This window comes from Cryptotermes secundus, unplaced genomic scaffold (assembly GCF_002891405.2).
Source record: "Cryptotermes secundus unplaced genomic scaffold, Csec_1.0 scaffold180, whole genome shotgun sequence".
Taxonomy (NCBI): Eukaryota; Metazoa; Arthropoda; class Insecta; order Blattodea; family Kalotermitidae; genus Cryptotermes; species Cryptotermes secundus.
Window position 1 is genome coordinate 1,996,869 of NW_019718619.1, and position 19,584 is coordinate 2,016,452.

The 19,584-nt window shown below is 36.9% G+C and overlaps 1 protein-coding gene across 3 annotated transcripts in view; it reads right to left on the reverse strand.

Moving 5' to 3' along the window:
- Nucleotides 1-1,745: 1,745 nt before the first annotated feature.
- The window catches only part of LOC111861837 (homeotic protein Sex combs reduced), a 124,032-nt gene continuing 106,193 nt past the window's right edge, over nucleotides 1,746-19,584 (reverse strand). For all 3 annotated transcript variants that reach the window (XM_023846760.2, XM_023846755.2, XM_023846746.2), the window contains 2 exons: nucleotides 8,501-8,713; nucleotides 1,746-3,661 (listed from right to left, as the gene is read on the reverse strand). In XM_023846760.2, coding sequence (XP_023702528.1) covers nucleotides 3,549-3,661; nucleotides 8,501-8,713 — 326 coding nt within the window. In that variant the 3' untranslated portion in view covers nucleotides 1,746-3,548. The remainder of the gene's footprint in view (nucleotides 3,662-8,500; nucleotides 8,714-19,584) is intronic.

A 19,584-nucleotide genomic window follows, 5' to 3' on the forward strand; every position in this document is an offset into this window, starting at 1 on the left:
TCCTTATGGCTATTCGTCCGCAATAGCCTACAACCTTACTTCCATCGCTTCTATTCTGAGGGCTGTGCTTGCGACGTCTCTGTTCGACTTCACATTCCTTCCCCCGTGTCTCAGATCTTACGGTGATTACTCACCAACTGCTACTGCTGTTCCCTCCTTAAAGCTCCTCTTATTCGAGGCGTTCCCTCATAATGTGCAAGCCGGTCCAGGTATACCACCATCATCTTCGAGCTCGGATTGTGCTTTTGACGTCTATTCTTTTGTTTTGGAGGGGGCCCGACTCCTCCATCTTTCCTTGATTGGCGTCCATCATGGATTCCATTCTTCTTTGTTGGTTTCCATATTTTCTTGAATGGTTTTTATTTCAGCTCCTATTTGGCTTCCAATCTTTCTTGATTAATCCTCATTTCAGTCTCTATCATCTGTGCCTCAACCTAAAGCATGAGGCCGAAATCTTAGTGAAGGTCGTTCCTCGTGTCTGTTAGGATTTCCTGGAGGCTCATCGTCCGTGTATCGAGGGATGTCTTTACTGCCTGTAAGTCCATCTATGTTTCATCAGTCTTCTAGGCGAGTCCGTTTTTCATTATAATTTACTACTTTCGATCACTAACACATTGGAATATATGTGACTGCATTTTACAAGAAAATTTTTATGTAAGATCAACAGTACATATTCCTTCTAGACCAATATTTTAGACATCTTCATGGATTTGTAGTTCCTAACGTTTTCCAGCCCAGGTTTCCATTAAATATATCGCTGAAGATATTTTATATACTATGAAACTTATATTAAGGTTATTATTTCCACTGTATATATTGGCCCGTTTCTCCTGCTTTCTTCAGAGACTGTTGCTATATCTTTATCACCTTTTTTATTTGTTGCTTTTCTCTATTTCTATTCATTCATGCCTTTTATACCAGGTCCCTTTTATACCTAATTCGTTCTTCCATCATAGTATGCAAACCATTTTGTATACAATTTATAGTTCCCATCAGGCTAGCAGGATGTATGCTGTAACTGTCCAAGCAGAGGAATATCAAGTAGATTCCAAAAGAGGTCTGACAGTCGTGTGTAACAGTAAGAATTATTTGGTTTTTGGGACATTTTATATCGATGGACAAAGTCCAAAAAGCCAATAATTCTGAGAAGATTATCATTTGATAAATGTTGAAAACTTGTCGCTTAAGGGAGGAATTTCCAGAAATACCTGTCACATGTAAATGTTTTTTATTAAGAAATTCTTAGGGATGCAAATATCCACAGCAGTTTCACGGAAAACTTTAGATATTTCAATTTGAAGTTTTGTTGTGTCATAGACCGTTAGTTGACAACAATGAATATGTCATACAAGTAGAAGCTCCTTTGTAAAAGAAGTGTGAACACTGGTTTTGAGCATACTATTTACATTCACACTTATTCCTCAGAATGGGCAGCGCCATAGCTCAAGCGGTTAGTCGCTAGCTTTCCACGGCGCCGGCCCGGTTTCGATCCTGGATCTGGTCAAGTGGGATTTGTGGTGGACAAAGTGGCGCTAGGGCAGGTTTTCTCCGAGTACATCGGTTTCCCCTGCCAATCTTCATTCCACCAATTGCTCCACAATCACCCTCACCTATCATCTGAGGCTGGTACAATGGGCCAGAAGTGGCCGCAGTACAAGGGACTTAGTTCCACCTCAATAGCAATAAAAAATACTCCTCAGAATGCGTAAACAAAGAAATCAAGAAAGAAACACGTATACAACATGTCGAGGTTATATGTATAATTATCAACATTCGTACAGCCAAATTGTTGCTACATATACAATCACATTGAATGAAATTTACACAATATTTTATTATAATTATTTTTTTCATCTATAATTAAAATGCAGGATCTTTCTAGAAGCTAATTGTATTGTTGAGCCACACATGCCAGTGGTTCAGCCATTTTATAACGGCGTACACACGCACACAACACCCACTTTATTTGCAATTGTTGACTTAAACTTTTGACATTGAAACCTGTTTTGTTTTAAATATACACATTATCAACTTGCAAGATTCACAAACATTTATTTTTTTTTTTGCATAAGAATATGTTGAGAGAAGGGTTGCTTATATTGTTTGAAAATTATTACTGTAATGGACAAAGGAGATACGGTTCCAGTTTGATTCATCATTGAGGATGAATACATCTCTGATGCCCTGATTTAGTATTTCGTTTTCATTACTTTGTATAGCAAAGCAAAAAATATGTATTGTTATTAATACATATATATATACCTTAGAGGAGTATGTACCAGATCAAGGTATTTTAAGACTTCATCAGAAAAATTTAAAACAAAGTAATTATATTTTCTTTGAAGAACAGGATTCATTAAAATAGATTGATGCACCAAAACAATTTGTGTCCATGTGGATATACCTGTTGTATTTTTATTGTAAGTAGATTAATATACTGCAAAAAATCTATTATAGAGTAACCGCTTTTGGTCATTAGTGGTACTTCCTGTGCACTACCTCCTTTGTTTCTTTACGTAACATTTGAGTCTACACAGAGACTGCTATTGAGAAGAAAACACCAATAAACATATTTACATTACTGATCGTAATTCTTAACATATATTCTGTTCTTTCTTTTTCAAACACATCTTCCTTCGATCTATAATAAATATTTTAAATAAAAACTATGCACCGCTGCGATTTTGTTTTAAATATGGCCACATACATTCTTGCTATCATAATAGTCCTCCATTGTCCGTTCTTGATATTTATTTTACTTCCATCCAAAATCGTGTAGATCCTAGTCCGCGTTCTATTATGTCACTGTTATTAATGTAACTGTATGCATAGTGACAATTATTCTGCTATGAGTATGAAGAAACATTTCAAATAATACTTTGTAATCAGCATGTCATATTATATATAGTTATACTGGCGATATTGGGTTTCATTTATTTTTTGCGTAAATCGTGAACATAGTTTGAAGGTCATAAATTGGCTCTAATAATATCATATCGGTGTTAAATATATGTGAGATATTTTGCAAGGTCAAAACATTACAAAACATTTATTTTGACTTTGTGTTTATTTAAAAAAAAGGACGCAGTTGTTGATGAGTAATTTGCAAATTGTGTCATTGAACTTTTGTTGAAGAGCTGGCTATTTGCATTTACTGAGATTTACTGAAACTATAAACATCTTTCAGAATGCTGTTGCATGTCTCATTCCTTCACTTCACGTATGGCGTGCCATTAACATTCCCTGTAATATTTCATGTTGCAATTATGTCGACAGAAAGTTTCTCATCACTGTACCCTAAAGATGTTAGAAGAGTTTCTTTTTACCAGAAGCATAAATAATTTTTCATAATGACGTATAGTCATCAACACATAATTGTGTTTATTTACGAAGTAGATAAACACCCCCTTCATTCATTATAAAACGAATGAAATTCAACACAGAATCCATTATTGTCAGTGGACTAGCAACATTTCCTTGATTCACATTTAAGCTGATCCTCACGTTGTCATGGATTCTTATTGTTGGGGGTATTGTTGCCATTCATACTAACTGTACGGACTTCCGCAGGCGTACAAGCCGCGTTGCATAGGCCCCACCCCCATTCCCATAGCTTGATGAAAAGCATATCCTTCATCTTGTAGAGAAGCCAAGTGGAAATCTGAAAAGAAAGCAACAAGCAATCAAGGAAGAAGTACCAATTGATGGAAAAGAAAAACTTATGAATAACTTTGCGCTGTACAGTTGCGTGCTTCATACCTATTTACGATTTCAGATTATGTAATGTATATTTGTATAAGATAAGTTTAATTGCCCCCAAATTTGTATGTGTTTATTTTGTGATAAAATTGTTGGTGAATTTCTGCAGGGACTAACAAGGAGTCATCGACCAAGGACCTTCATGAATTAAAATCTGAAGGAATTTCATGAAAATGACCTGATAAATTTGTTAATGTACATAAAAATTAAATTAAAGAAACGAAAACATGCTGAAGTAAACAGCAATGCTTTCCGCTGTGCTCAACAGAGAGCACTGGTCTACGTCCATGAACAGTTCATGTTCTTACTCTTGTGTCCACAAATAAGCTTTATATAAAAAAACACAAAAGGTTAATCTCATATGGGAGTAACTGATCAATAACTTATTAAAGTTCTTCAGGTCTGATGATGAGATATGTTCGAATCGTCCAGATGCACTCTTTTAATTAAAATCACAAATGGATACAGTAATTTCTGTATTCCTGATTCAACTCCTGATGCAATAGAGCAAGTTTCGATTCTCTGTCGCAAAACTGTCTCTTGAAAGATGTCATATTGTCACAACACATTCTGTTGCTTATTTTGATGATAATTTTTTTGAAATCTCCTGTATAAATGCTATGTGTTTCGGATCTCAACTTTCATATAATATTTTTAATACAAAAACCTTTTAAAATGTTCCGGACATTAACTTATGTTCAGTATTTATGACGCTTTTTGTGAGAGCGAAGATGATGATGGATTTATTATTATACAGACTTAATCACTAAATGATAAAGATTTCCTCAAATATTATATTCTCTACTGTATCAGATGTATACGATTTTATATTTTATGGCATTTGTTATTGTTGTCCTGTGTGTTAAAACACCAGTAAATCTGGTAGATAAGTAACAAGGTTTCGTAGGAATAGCGAGCTTCAGTCTTAAGGGTTTGAGTGGAAATTTACTACCACCATCTTCAGTTTCAAAAGTAAAGCTAAGATTTTAAACCTGAATATGAAGGCAGTATCTTTGTCTGATATATCAATACGCACCTACCAGACAACACGCTAACATAACACAGAAAGGCTGTATCAGATGCTGGACTCTTTCATCAGTTCACCTAACGTATATAAACTGCTAAAGAAACCTTGAATATAACACCAGATTTCGGACACTTGCATAGACATATGTTAATATTATTGTATATTAACAAAATCTGAACTTCACTGCAACAAAGGAATATCCAAATGCATTTTGTTAAACACCTTTCCTCTAAGATTTGTGAAGAACCCTTTGTAGGTTATGTGGATTTATATTAAAGTAAAATTAAAATTAGTCACAGGAATTTTAATTTTTATTTGAAATATCATCCTTAATACATGGAATGAAGCGTGAATGTAACAGAGAATTGTATTGCGTGTTGGCAGAAAACAGGCATGTGAAAAGATCTACATATTTAGTATCGTTTAACATTCGACAAGTTCATAGGATAAAATATGTTGATTTGTAATTTTACTAAAATAAAACCATCTTTGTATAATAATCGTGGCTTTCGTGCACAGTCATCTTTGCCTAGACTACCTTCAACCATTCTTCTTTGCAGAGAAATTACATTTTTTTATGCTCGCTGTTGATTTAGTCAGTCTCTTTGTGTAGAGTGGTTCTAGATTTAAAAGGAGTGTTTGAATATGAGTTAGAGTGTACTTACTGTATTCATTCTGAAATGGTCTATAGCCTGATATATAGTGTTAACTGTGAGATCAACAGAGATATTTAGAGACAGTCTATAAAAATGAAATATAATGAAAGATTTTTTAAATAAAGAGAGTTAATATTTTGTTTACAGAATTTATATCAAAATTTGGTTCATCTAAATTTCCCTAGTAGAGCTTTTAAGTAAAAATTACAATTAACTATGTCACATAATCTTCAGTTTGGATACATTCAAAATACACTAATTCATATATAGTGTGTGCTATATATACGTTCTTAAATCCCTGTATATTTCCGAATTTGTTTTCATTATTTTTCAGAATTGAGAAATACATGTAAAGTAATATATTTGGAGCGGTATGCTGCATAAGAAGCAGTAAGCACAAACATGACAATATTAGTTCACTAAAAATGTTACCATTTAACAGTCTTTTGTAAAATTTCAACAATTAATTGCTTTAACTGTGCACTTTATATTCGTATAGTAGTTAAGTACATGTTTAAAATGTATCCGTTATCTGATTTCCTACCTACATGCTGGGAACTGCAACTCGATACAGTTGAAACACATATGAGGACTTATATCGTACATACAAGTATTTGGAATAGGCAGAAAGTGAACTAAAGTTCTCTGTCACTTTGCTTCCTATATAAATGACAGTTTAATGTACAACTTTTCTTTGGCACGAACAACCACAGTTTGTGACACATAAACTTTATACCTTAATAAGACCATTCATATATATACACATCAACATATACATTTTTAAAAGCCAGAAAATCTGTCCATACACATCTTTATATTAAAACCATTTCCCCGTAAATTGCTCCACGATCTTTTCCTTGTAGATGAGAATTTGTCCTGATAACATGATCACACAAGAAGAAACAGGTACAAAAACGCTAATGATCCTGCAAGACGGGTTAAGGTTACCTTGTTATTCCTATTGAATATTAATACCTTTCTCTGTTGACATGACAGTCGATCGATTAAGGTGATACGCGTTTAGAAGCTTGATGTTTTCAGTTGTGACGCACTGTTCTATAGAAGCTCAAGCATTTATAATAAACTGAACTGTGTCCTAAATGGTATGCAGCACATTCTGACATGTACAGAAAATTAGAATATTTTCTGTATCTTACAGCTTAAATTCGGTCAGCAAATAAACTCTTATTGTACCTTTGAATACAGATATATTTAGCGATATTCCTTTTAAATAACGGAAAATGTGACTTCAGTTCAGAACTATATGAGGTTCTTAGAAGTACGTGTTATTTGTACTCCTAAGGCATATCACAATTTGCGCCTCATTCAGCATATGAATGAATATTTGCAAGACAGAGGGAAAACCTATTTAAGTAGCTCTGTCTTTATGCTACGAATATTATAGTGAGATATTGTCGTTACCTTTTCGAATTATGATAATTTTTATTGAAATTTTATCTAATTTTGAAGTAACTATTATAACAAATGTATTATTTTTCTGCCCAGAAACTGTTGCCAACCCCCATACATACTATTTAAAAACCCTCTATTGCATATTCTTCTCCATAAGAAATACATATTCACTTTTTTATTTTCACAGCTATCTGAAACAGTGAGGATCTGTAACCTATACGTTAGAGTAGCAAATTTATGTTCCACTTTGTGAAGAGGTAATATATAAGAGCAATATTTGCGGTCTATGGAAAAATGGTGCGTACCTAGTAAAATTAAGCAATTTCGTATGAGTCTACTCTCCTGACCTAAAGATATTAAAATTATATTATGGCCCAAATATAAGTATCTTAACAATAGGACGTTACAATTCATGAATCCTAATATCAGTTAGTTTTCATTACTTTCAATATATGTCGTTCATTTTACGCATACATACGGTTCGCCCATATGTGAGTTCATGATTTTATGACAAAATTGCTCAGTGCTAAATTATCAAGGAAATGAATAAGAAGGTGATATACTTGATGTTATAAAGAAAATATTTCGGCCGATTTATTGTAGGAACCCTATACCTGAGACCTGCTTCTTCTTCAAAAAACTACGTAGAGATCAGAATGCCACATGACCATAGATGTTTCGGCTACTTTTAGGCATGGTTGCAATTAATATACGTATTCGTATCTCTGTACTTAATGATCGTTCTATCCATACGGGAATAAGAGTTTTATGCTGTAGCATACTTCAATTGACAGACTGGAAAGGATCATATATATATCCAGTTTAACAACATAACAATCTGTTTGGAAATATTACTTCATAAATTCCGCTGAAATGAAATTGACACGAATTCATATGATATTATATGTCAGATATATTTTTAATTGGATACTGCTGAATAGAGGATTATAAAATGTGAAGAAATTGGTTCCTGGGAAAAATGTTTCGTTAGCGAATAAAAGTTGCGTGTTTTACACGTTTCCTGATTTTGCCTGGTTCCTCTCGCAGTTAGTAATATCTCATTAGTAGTGTCCCTGCAGCCAGTATATTTTACTTATAAATGTTATGCCTATAAGAAAATTAGTTTTAACTGTACTTTGGCTTCCAAAACAGACATATTCAGAAAGAAGTAGCATTAGGAGTCTCCTGTTTAAATTTTATGGATATAATTATGGTCGAATTCAGACCAGGAGTTAAAAATATGTGGGGACTATTTGCATGCTTTAAACTCTTTAGGAAAGTAAGTAGAAAGTCTACAACTGGAGCATGATTCACATTCTATTCTTTCTCTTAGGACTTTTTGGCTTGATCTCATCGTTGTCCTTGCAGTATATTTTAGTCATGGACTAATTTCTAAAACGAATCATTCTCTCTCGCACTGCAAACCACTGCGTGAAATAATTGTAACGTATATGCTTTAGTGTATTCGTACTAGAAACACATGTCAGTGTTAAGAGAAACTCTATTCGGCTCACTAGATTACTAGTGCAAGGGTGGAATTAGGTAGTGAGGTGTGCAAACTGGTGATGGGGCGGAGGTCCGAACTGATGAACCGGATGGCCATAAGGTGACATGTGTGACATGTGGTATGGAACAATGTTCATACTGGCCATCTTGTGCTCTTTCTTCCACTTCATGCGTCTGTTCTGGAACCAGATCTTGATCTGCCGCTCCGTGAGGCACAGAGCGTGGGCGATCTCTATTCTCCGCCGTCTAGTCAGGTAGCGGTTGAAGTGGAATTCCTTCTCCAGCTCCAGGGTCTGGTACCTCGTGTATGATGTCCTTTGACGTTTAGTTTCACCATTGGCGTTCACCGTACCTGAAAATATAAGACAGTAACTTTCAGTTAGTTGCTAACTCTGAGGGTGTATAGTGCACCAGTTCACAGCCTCCCATATACACCTTCGTTACCCAAGTAGCCTCTTATTTTCAGGGCAAAGGTAAAAAAAGATAACGTTGTTCTTGTGGTTAACTAATTAGGCACTACGCCATGAAGACGTATGGGGGAGTGGATGTATAAATCGACATTTTCTTGACCTTGACACTAGTTGGAGGTGAGTGGTCAGCNTGAGTGGATGTATAAATATACATTTTCTTGACCTTGACACTAGTTGGAGGTGAGTGGTCAGCTTCATGTCCCGGCCGCTTTATCCCTGATACCCATTGTACAGGAGGTTGTGTGCACCCCAGAGCCGGTCTGGAAGATTGGAGATGTGAAATTTCTTGAGCCTATCGGGACTCGAAATCCGACCTCTCGATCGTCCAGCCCGTAGACAGTTACTATACTACGCTATCCCGGCTCATTTATTTTCAAGGTTTCGGAATAAAATTTTATGCGTACTATTCATCTCCCTCGTACTCCGTACATGGCACACACATACCACCCTTTTTTCATTCAATCATCCTGAGGGTATCTGGTGAAAAGCACGAATTATTACTTTTCCCCAGTCCCGTGTTAAATGTCCTCCTTCGTGTATAAATGTTCTTCTCGGCAATTTATTGTCAGATACCCCAATCTATGGAGTAGCTCAGTCGGTATAGCAACGGGCTGGACGACAGAGGTTCATTTCCCGACAAGAGCAAGAGATTTTGCTGTATTCCACAGCGTCCAGACCGGCTCTCGGACCCACCCAGTCTCTGATTTAAAGCGTGCCGCACGCTGTTTTCACGGGGATAAAGCGGCTGAGGCGTGAAGCTGACCACTTACCTCCATCTAGTGTCAACGTCAAAAATTGTGGAGCTATAGCTCCACTCCCCATACGTCTAAATGGCCTGGTGTTTTGTTAATTAAGCACAGAGACAAATTTACCTTTTTACCCGCAATCTGTGTTCTTCACTTAGGGCGACGTTCTCAGTTTCACAGTCATGTAAAGTAATAGATAAATTTATAAGTCGTTACTGAACGAATGAACCGTTTCGGAGATCTTCTACCTGAACTCCTGCCTTGAGTTACTAAACACATGTTAACATTTGGCGATGTGTATTTGTGGCGCTATCTACCGGGCTACATAGTCTCTTGCTTCGTACGAGCACGCAGTGCCTGTGGCAGTCTCTACCCTTAATAAACTTATTTTTATGTCACTCATCTAAGCTGTTAATTAATTAACTAGCAAACACTGGCATTGCGGTACATGCACAGTACCGATGAGTGATGATATAGGAACACAGATACTATAGTTGTCTCTTCTCCCACTACCCTTGACAATATGTGGGGGGGAGGGTTGAGGGAATCCCCTCTGTCTGCCAGTTCCTCCCCGCCAGCGGTGTGGTGGCGGGTTGAAATAGATGTCGCAGCTTGCTAGCGCTGCCACACAAATTGTGCCCCCGGTCGTGACCAAAGCTATCAACTTCGTTCTAAAAGCCTATCATGACCTGGCCAATATATACAGAATGCCCTAGACATCCTGATACAGATGTACAGTGTGCTATTGAAGTTTACAAGTTGTAGGCTTACAGAACAGTAAGAATAGAAATGGATTTCGCTTTAACCTTCACGGAATTTCTATAACAGACAAATTTCCTATTTCATATTTATCCTAAAATATTACCTAATTTTGTTTATAGCATTTACTATTAATGAAATTAGTGGCTTAGGCACTATGCTATAAACCGGAAGGTCGCGGGTTCGAATCCCGATGAGGTCTTTGGATTTTTAATTGATCTAATCCTTCCAGCCGCATTATGGCCCTGGGGTCGACTGAGCCTCTAACAAAAATGAGTACCAGACATCATCCTGGGGGGTAAACGGCGGCCAGCCTGTAAAGCTGACAACTTTACCACCATCTGTGAGCCGATTGTGCAGAAGATGTTGGAGCCTCGTCATCTCAAAACCCATGTGACTCTAGGGATTGTTACAGGGATAGCTTCTATTTCACTATATTTTTTTACAATTCCTTGGAAAAGAGCACTGGAACATGGGCCCTATGCATGGTTATTTAACTAGTTTCACGAGAATTTTGAACAGCGGTCAGGAACCAATTTGATCTTGCCCTTTAAATCTTGGAAATTTCTGTATAACTGCTGTAGAACCCTCGGTTTCAAACGACAAATGAGAGAAAAAAAAAACTGTTCTAATATTTGTATCTGAATATTTATGATTATCATACGGAATAATTTGAATTAGAGTAATGAAGTTTGCTAGTACTTACATAATAAACAGGAAGGCATTTCTGTATAATTTATTATCAAATATTTGTAGAGAAGATGGTATCTTGAAACATGTAACTCCGAGTTTTAGCTTCGTGTGTTTGACATTAAATCTGAATACACGTTAATCGTATCACAGAAACGGTTATGGCAGGCTTATGCTATATACTGAAAGAAGCTACACATTCCACATGTGGAGATTATCCAAAGATGTATATAGGTTACTTCTGAAACTCCACTTCGGAAAAAAGAATACATGGCATTCTTAATGCTGAGACTGGACGATCAGATGTGTAGCTCATATAATTTATTACCCTTCCTTACAAAAGCATTTTGTTGTCCACATGAGGGGACATAAGTCATTATATCTGTGAGACTTGGTGGTACTGTTTTATACGTGTTGGATTGCATGTTTGTGTCGGTCTCACAGCATTAATACTACAAACGCGCAATATAAAACGCGGCTCTCTTTCATCACAATGGTAGACCAGTTCTCTTTAAGAAGAGTTTTACGGTTAAAATTAAAGTAAACATTTCTAAAAAGAAATTAACTACAGTGTATTAGTCAACTTCAACTATTTAAATACATGCTAATAAATAACCACTTCTCTTTAATTCCTGCTTTATGCTTTTCCCATTATTAATCCTCTTCTGCTGGCGCTTCTTCATCGTCTTCACGTTAATATAATACAATATATCTAACTGTTGAGTATTTACTTTCTTTTCTCTGCAAGCAGAAGCCGTCTGCTGATTCTTTGGGAGTAGGGTTACAGTTTCATGGGAAAGGAAAGCACCTCTTATCAGGATGTTATTGCTATATGTTTCATTCCGTGAACAGCCGGTTTTTAACCTCTAAGAAGAAATCAAACTTTGATTTACGAGGAAATTAAGTGGGGTCCGAATTCGGATATATTTGATACCTCTCAGTCCGGAACTTCTTGTCTTCTCGTCTGCTGTCTAAATACGCAAAAATTAGAATATACAAAAGTATAATTTTGCCTGTGGTTCTGTATGGTTGTGAAATTTGGTCTGTGATATTAAGGGAGGATCATAGGCTGAGGATGTTTCAGAACAGGGTACTCAGGAGAATATTTGGACCGAAGAAGGATGAAATTATAGGAGATTTGAGATAACTTCATAGTGAGGAGCTCCATAATTTACACTGTTTGCGAAGTATATTTATAATGATCAAGTCAAGGAGGATGAGATATACCGGGCATGTATCACGCATGGGGATAAATTGAATGTATATAAGATATTGGTGGGAAAGCCAGAAGGAAATAAACCACTGTGAAGATGAAGACGTTGTTGGGGGGATAATATTAAGGTGGATCTTAGAGAGCTAGGATAGGGTGTTATGGACCAGATTGATCTCGTTCAGGGTAGAGGCCAGTGGAGGTTTCTTACAAACACGATAATGAAACTTCGGGATCCAGAAAGTATTGAGAAATTCTTGAGTGGGTGAGCGACTTGCGGTTTCTCAAGAAGGGCTCAGCTACATGGGGTTAGTTAAAAATAGGCTGCTCCATAGCTCAAGCGGTTAGTTGCTGGCTTCCCACAGCGGCGACCCGGGTTCGATCCCAGGGTCTGTCAAGTGGGATTTGTGGCGGACAAAGTGGCGTTGGGCAGGTTTTCTCCGAGTCCTTCGGTTTCCCTTGCCAATCTTCATTCCACCAATTGCTCCACGATCACTCTCACCTGTCATCTTGGGCTGGTACAATAGGCCAGAAGTGGCCGCAGTACAAGGGACTTAGTCCCACTCCACTAGCAATAAAAAAAATAGTTAAAAATCATCATCACCACCACCATCACCATTACATGAACCAGCATAAGTCAGGAAATTGATTGACTACGAGTAAAAATACCGAGTCTCTTCTCACGAAAGGCAGACACTTTTCAATAAGTCCAGAGCGACTATGGGGCCCTCTAAGGCCCATGTACAAAGCGTACGGAGGACTCCACCCACAGCACAGCCGCGGGAGAGTGAGGCTCAACTTAATTTAATGCCAAGGTTGAGAATGCTCAGAGAGCATGCGCATTCGTTGTGCATTGCGTAGGCAGAGGAATAACATTACTTTCACTGTTCTTGTTTTCCTATTACATACTAATCATATAAATATCAAAAGACGTGTACTAATATTAATCAATATTAATGTTTGTATATATAATTTTCCTCGCCCATAATGGTCAGAGTGATCACGCTCGTTAAATTTTTATTATTGTCTAAATAGTTCAAGTTGCCTTGTTTTTTATTTTGCTTGTTATTTGTTTATTTTTTTCTATGTTCCTGTTTACTATAATTGACTTTGAACTGCTGAGTAAGCACGCAAATAAACAAAGAATTGAATGTAACGGAATTATTATTATTGTTATATTACATTGCTGAATTAGTGTCCAGTAAGGAGAGCAGGAGGAGAGGAGAGAAGGGATGGAAGAGTGAAATAAAGTTCTTAGATTATTTTAAGGAAGAATAAAGTGACACATGAAATTCTTCTGTTGGATTTGACTTTTCCGCAAACGTGAATAAGAAAAACACGAACTTCTAAATTATGACCTCGTGCACTCCGGGTTTACAGGAAGAGAGTGTTCTTTGTTAGACTTCCTGTTAGTTCTGAACTGGTTCCATTTTGTATGTCCGCAGAAAAAGGAAAATCTTTCTTTGTTTAGGAATATGGAAAACCTTTAAAAACTATCTTTAAATTTGAAAGTGGAATTAAGCTTATGAGTCACAAAGTCCGCTTTAAATTATGGAATATGTGAAATTATTTGTGAAACTTTATATTCACCTTTAATAATAATAATACATTATTAAGAGCAATATTAGTGCAATTCACGAATAGCGTGTTCTTTATAATATACCCACATGTTTTATTAGGCCTACAAGCTCCTCCTCCCTGGAAATATGCAACCAAATATGCACGTGTCACCTAACAACACACCCAGTGCCGAGGATTTTACTAACGCTTATATAAATGTGTGTTCAATTGGAAATTTTTGCTCCAGTTCTTGTATATGCCTCACTAATAAATCTTAAATAATTCGAGGTATCAAAAATATGAGTTAATTGAAACTTACTTTACTGTATAATCATTAACGTCTTCTGCTAACAACAACAGCTTTACCGTTTCTCACGGTGTTGTCGCTTGCAGATTTCTTATACTTTTTCTTCTACCCTGAAGATGGGGGCGATACGTTCCTCCGAAACGTCGGTTAACACCACATATACACGGTGCCAAATCCCAGAAGACTGCTTTCTTCATAGTCACCGCCGTGAAAGCCTCAAATCTTACAACAATAGCCCACTTCGGTTTCTTCATTGCGTTTTTGATGATGTTGTAACAGTTCAGTGTTCTGGTCTACGAGTGTATAATATTGTGCATACAGCACTAGTGTACATAATTTTAGAATAATTTTCTGTTAATTGTATGGTCCAATGATGATAATTTGTTCATTTCGCATTAGAATTGTTAATGTTGCAGGGTGTAGAACAGTTCCTAGACAACAGCAGCGAAAGAAGCAGCGATACAATAGCCGATACTGATTAATGGCTACACAAACACGCAGGTTCGCATGGCTACAGTTGGAAACTGCAAAAAAGGAAAGGCGTTTTCTGTGTGGTACTTGCCGAGATGTTATGAGGTCAGTTAATGAGATTCAGTTCAGAGTCGACAGTGGGAAAAATGAGTTAATTGTGATTGTGAGCCGGTAAGAAATTGAGCACGGAAGAAGACACTGTTGGGGTCCGTCACCAGGTAACGACTGCAGAAGACACGGTATACTGAGAAGACTTTATTTATGCTGTAGAGTGATCTTTAGACCGTGTAAGTCAGTGAGAACTGTCGTAGTTATTTGTAATTACATTCTGTAAATGTTCAATAAATCCTATTACAAACCTTAACCCCGTTTATACTCACACCTGATACTCGTGACATCGATCTATTACATCCTTGGTACATCAAAATACAATGATATTCAGTTTGCATGACACTATTTTGGTTCCTGTTGGTTATTTATTTTCTAATTCTATTACCTTTCTCCTGTACATCTTACTTCCATATTATATTTATTTCCTATATTGTAAACCCATAATTCAAACAAAAACTTTTGTGAGTATATTTTATCTTACCATGATCTTATCTGATCTTCAGGAAATATCGTCAAAATATGCAAAAAATAAAACTTGTAACTTATTAGATGCTTAAGGCAAATAGCACTGATCCATTCCTCTATAGCTGCTTTTCTTCATTGATCAATCTGACAAAATGCAGGGCCCTACATTCTACATATCCTGATTACAACATGTGAATTAGTACATTGATATATTAAAAACTTTTGAGCATGGAAAAAAGAGATCGAAAATGACAGATTAAAGGAAAACAAATGTTGTTCTGTTTACTTTGATCGCGGTAAGCCTGCTTATTCTTTCGTTTATTATATTGTGACCTGCTGCCTGAAAGCCGGACTGTAAGACGTCAATCACTAGTCAACGGCTAGTAATTCCTAGGCAGCGAAGCCTAGGAAATCTTTGCCCCGAAAATGAAAGTCTAACAGTGGGGTTTCCGCTGTTAAAAACGAATTTTTTGAGGCAGATACGTATCCCAGCGTTCGTTGCGTAGCAGCGAGCGAAATTAACCATTCGACAAGGTTCCCTATTCAGTCTGAGTGTACGTTATAACAGTCCGATGTCGGCCAGAGACGAATACAATCTGTGTTCGACATTAGTAGGAGAGAGTTCTTATCCGACTAGAATATGAGAGTTTCGTATCTGACGGGACCAAGGACAGTTGAGCTCCCAGCAGAAGACACTTCACCAAAGTTCAGCTGTGCAAGTAATTGTAATAACGAAGAGGAAACATCTGTCGACGTTATAAGTTGAGAATAATTGTAAGTTTGAGCGTAAAAGTGACTGTCCAATAAACATTCGTTCAAATCCGAGAACCCCTACAAATTTCTTGTCGCGTTGCCTAGCAAACACACGACAATATATATATATAAAGACTCTTTTGTGTCAAATCTGTCAATTGGTATTTATTGCCCGTTCATAAAGCATGCCAAAATAAATATTTAATCATTAGTTCATGAACACTAATTAATAACATGGAGCCGATGACAGTAGCCGTGCGTTATAAGGCATGAACTGCCTTCGCTCGTTCGATGAGTGGGATAGTGGGTTCGAATTCCACTCGAGACATGAGTGTCTGAGTGTGTGTTTAATCTGTGTTTGTGTTATCCTGCTTGTAAGTAGAAGCCTTGCGACCGGCTGATCCCCCGCCCAAGGAGTCCTACTGTCTGTGTAAAACAGAATACGAAACTGAAGAAGAGGCCAGACCCAACTAAGGGCTGTAGAGCCTTTAATGAACCAAATCGAGACCATTATCTTGATAAAATATGTTTCTATGAAAAGAAAAATTGACAACTGAGTAATAAAATGCCAACAGATTAGCATTATAGACACTAAAGCAATAGACCTGAAAGCGACACGTGCTTGATGCATTGAAGAATACGCCTGGTGACAATTACCTGACGAACTTCGTTATAACTCTATGGCAACACAAACACGGAACAAATTAAGTGGTAGGTCTAATTACGTTACAGTTGCTTGGGCAGTTATGCAAAACGTTTAATGATGACGAAAATGCTTAAGTGCGTGAGAGATTCAATAAAGGCACAAGTGTTTTACAAGTTACCTGCTTGGTCTAATGACGGCACAATGCTTGGGAAGTTAGATTATAGGTCTAATTTCGACACTGTTGCTTGAAAAGTTACGTGCCGAGTCTATTAACGACACAGGATAGGTTTAATGACAGCAATGTGCACAAATTATGTGATGCGCTTAAAAATGACATAAGTGCCAGGCAAATTAGGTGACAGGTCTAATAACTACAGAAGCGCCTGAGCAGTTTCGTGATAGGCTTGGTGGGGATCGAAGTGCTTGGCAAATGGACCGATGCTTGCAAATTAAATTAAATGCTGGATGATACAAGTGCTTAAAAATTATGAGACCCGAAGAAAAATTTCAGTGAACACGCGTTGCAAGTGTTTCTTATCGCTTTTAATAAGGTATGACAGGTGAATGACAGTCTTGAACTTACGAAATATGCAATGATCACGTGTTTAATGAATCAAAAGTAGAATTTCCGGTTCGTAACCATAAGGTTCCATTGCTTTTTCCCCTTACATGGTAATCACAGAATGTAATAAATCGACACTGTTAATTCATTTGGCCCAGAAAATTTTATTCAGAAATTAGGCAAAAGTTTTGGTTTAACCAATTTAAATTTTGAAGGAATGAGTACAATTAATTAAAAATTAATGTAAGTCCACCGAATTTCTGTTTGTTTCATGCCTAAAAATGTAAACTTTAAACGATGAAAGTTTAGGCGAAACAATTTTTTAGTTTTAAATAAAATATATTCTTACTCTATCCTTTTATCAAAAGAACAATGCAGAAGAGTAAAATCTGTATTATTTTCTAAGTAACGGAACATAACAGAAAAAACCTATATAAGAACCCAGTCTGCATCCACCTGTTCACTCTGGTTCCTAGGCGATATCTTCCACCGAAACGTCGGTTTACACAATATCTACACAGCTCCACATCCCAGAAGACGACATTCTTCATAGTAACGGCCGTGAAAACCTCAAATCGTACGAAATATATATTGTTATATATCTTATGGATATGTGCATTAAGCTCTCTGATTAAAATAATTACTAAGCTATTATGACTTATTATCAAACGTGCACTACAATGTTTTGGTCAAGAAAAAATCAGGCTTGAATATGACCATTTGCAAGACTTAGGGGAGGACATAACGGATCTTGCAGAAAGAGAAGACAATGGAATGGATTCATATGGATCAGAATAGGAACAAGCGGCTCAAGCCTATGAACACGGCGATGACGCTTCTGGCTCCGTCAAGCGAGGGGGATTTCTGGACAAGCTGAGCGACTATTAGCTTCTCAAGAACTCTGCTCCATGGAGTCAGTGCGCGTTATCCACAACAACGTACATCCTCTTGTAATCACCATGTCACCCTAAATATACAAGCCGGAAGGTCGCGGGTTCAAGTCCCGATGAGGTCATTGGATTTTTTCAATTGACCTAATCCTTCTGGCCGCACTAGGGCCTGGGGTTCACTCAGCCTCTGACAGAAATGAGTACTAGGATTTAATTAAATAATTTTCCTGGGGAGTAAAGCGCGGCCGGTGCGTAAGGCTGACAACCTTACCGCCATATTTGAGCCGATTGTCTAGAAAATGTGGGACCCTCAACGTCTCACAACCCCATGGGTCTTCACGGCCTGTTACAGGGAAAGCTTTACTTTTAATTACTTTATATATATACACACACACTCGTATATGATTATATTTTGAAACATTACCTAGTAAATGAATATGAATATTTTGTGTCGGTAGCCTATGACCCTACTATGACTCGAACTCGATCCATCTGTCACCAAGCCCGTAGCCAGTCGCTATACCGACTACGTTATCGCGGCTCCCATTAATACTTTTTATACACAAAATAATTTACGTGTATTTGGTATTTTATTATTCCTGTATTCTTAAGAATTTAAGAGGGTTTCGAAATTAGAGACTGGTTACCGTTACACGTAATGCTCTCTACCGCATGGTGTGCAAAATACAAGTTATTTTCTAGATCAGATCTAAAGCTACTCCATTTACACATTAATTTTTATGCTACAAACACAAAGAACATGTTACATATTTTACTATCCAATACGTGTTTAGATCCTTAAATAAATTTACCTGAACAAAGAACACAGTGTTCTAATAATAAATATAATGGGCATTAAAAGCATTCCAACTTTTGGAAGAACAAAAAGCGAACAAAGTTTGTTTTCCTATAGCAGAAATATGCAAGTAGTACTGCGTTTACAAACGCTTGATTTCGAAAAGTGCTGCTAAATGAAACGTAACCAAGTGGATGCTTGTCTTTTGATTTCATTAGCAGAGTCCCACCTGTGGTCGTACCATGGTATTTCCCTTTGCCACTTTAGTGACGCAGAAATAAAGATTTATATTGCCACTAGGAAACGTTTCTGTATTTTGATGTGATGGAACCCACAGTACGTTGCCAAGACAGAAAACAAATTTCAAGGCGTGACTAAGGCTGTATTTACTTTTCATTATTTTTTCGTTTAACTTTCATGCTGTTAGCCAAGCCAAAATTTTTCTTTTTGATCTAAAATAAATATTTTTAGAGAGTAATATATTTTATAACATATGGGTTTAGCCACTCGAAAGTAATGAGTTATGTTAATCTACTGTAGGTAGAAATGTGGTTTAAATCTGTGTTCTAAATATTTATCTTTCGAACACCTACACTGTTTTTGAAGATTTCTCTTAATTTTTTATACATGTGTAAAACTTTTTGATATACAATGCTGCAATATTTAGAGGCATTAATGTAATTAAATACAAGCAGCAGATGTATTTCTAAGGTATATAATTCAGCATTCTCCTAGATGTACAAACAAGGGACGATACCTTCTAGCATCCATAAACATTCCGTTGCGG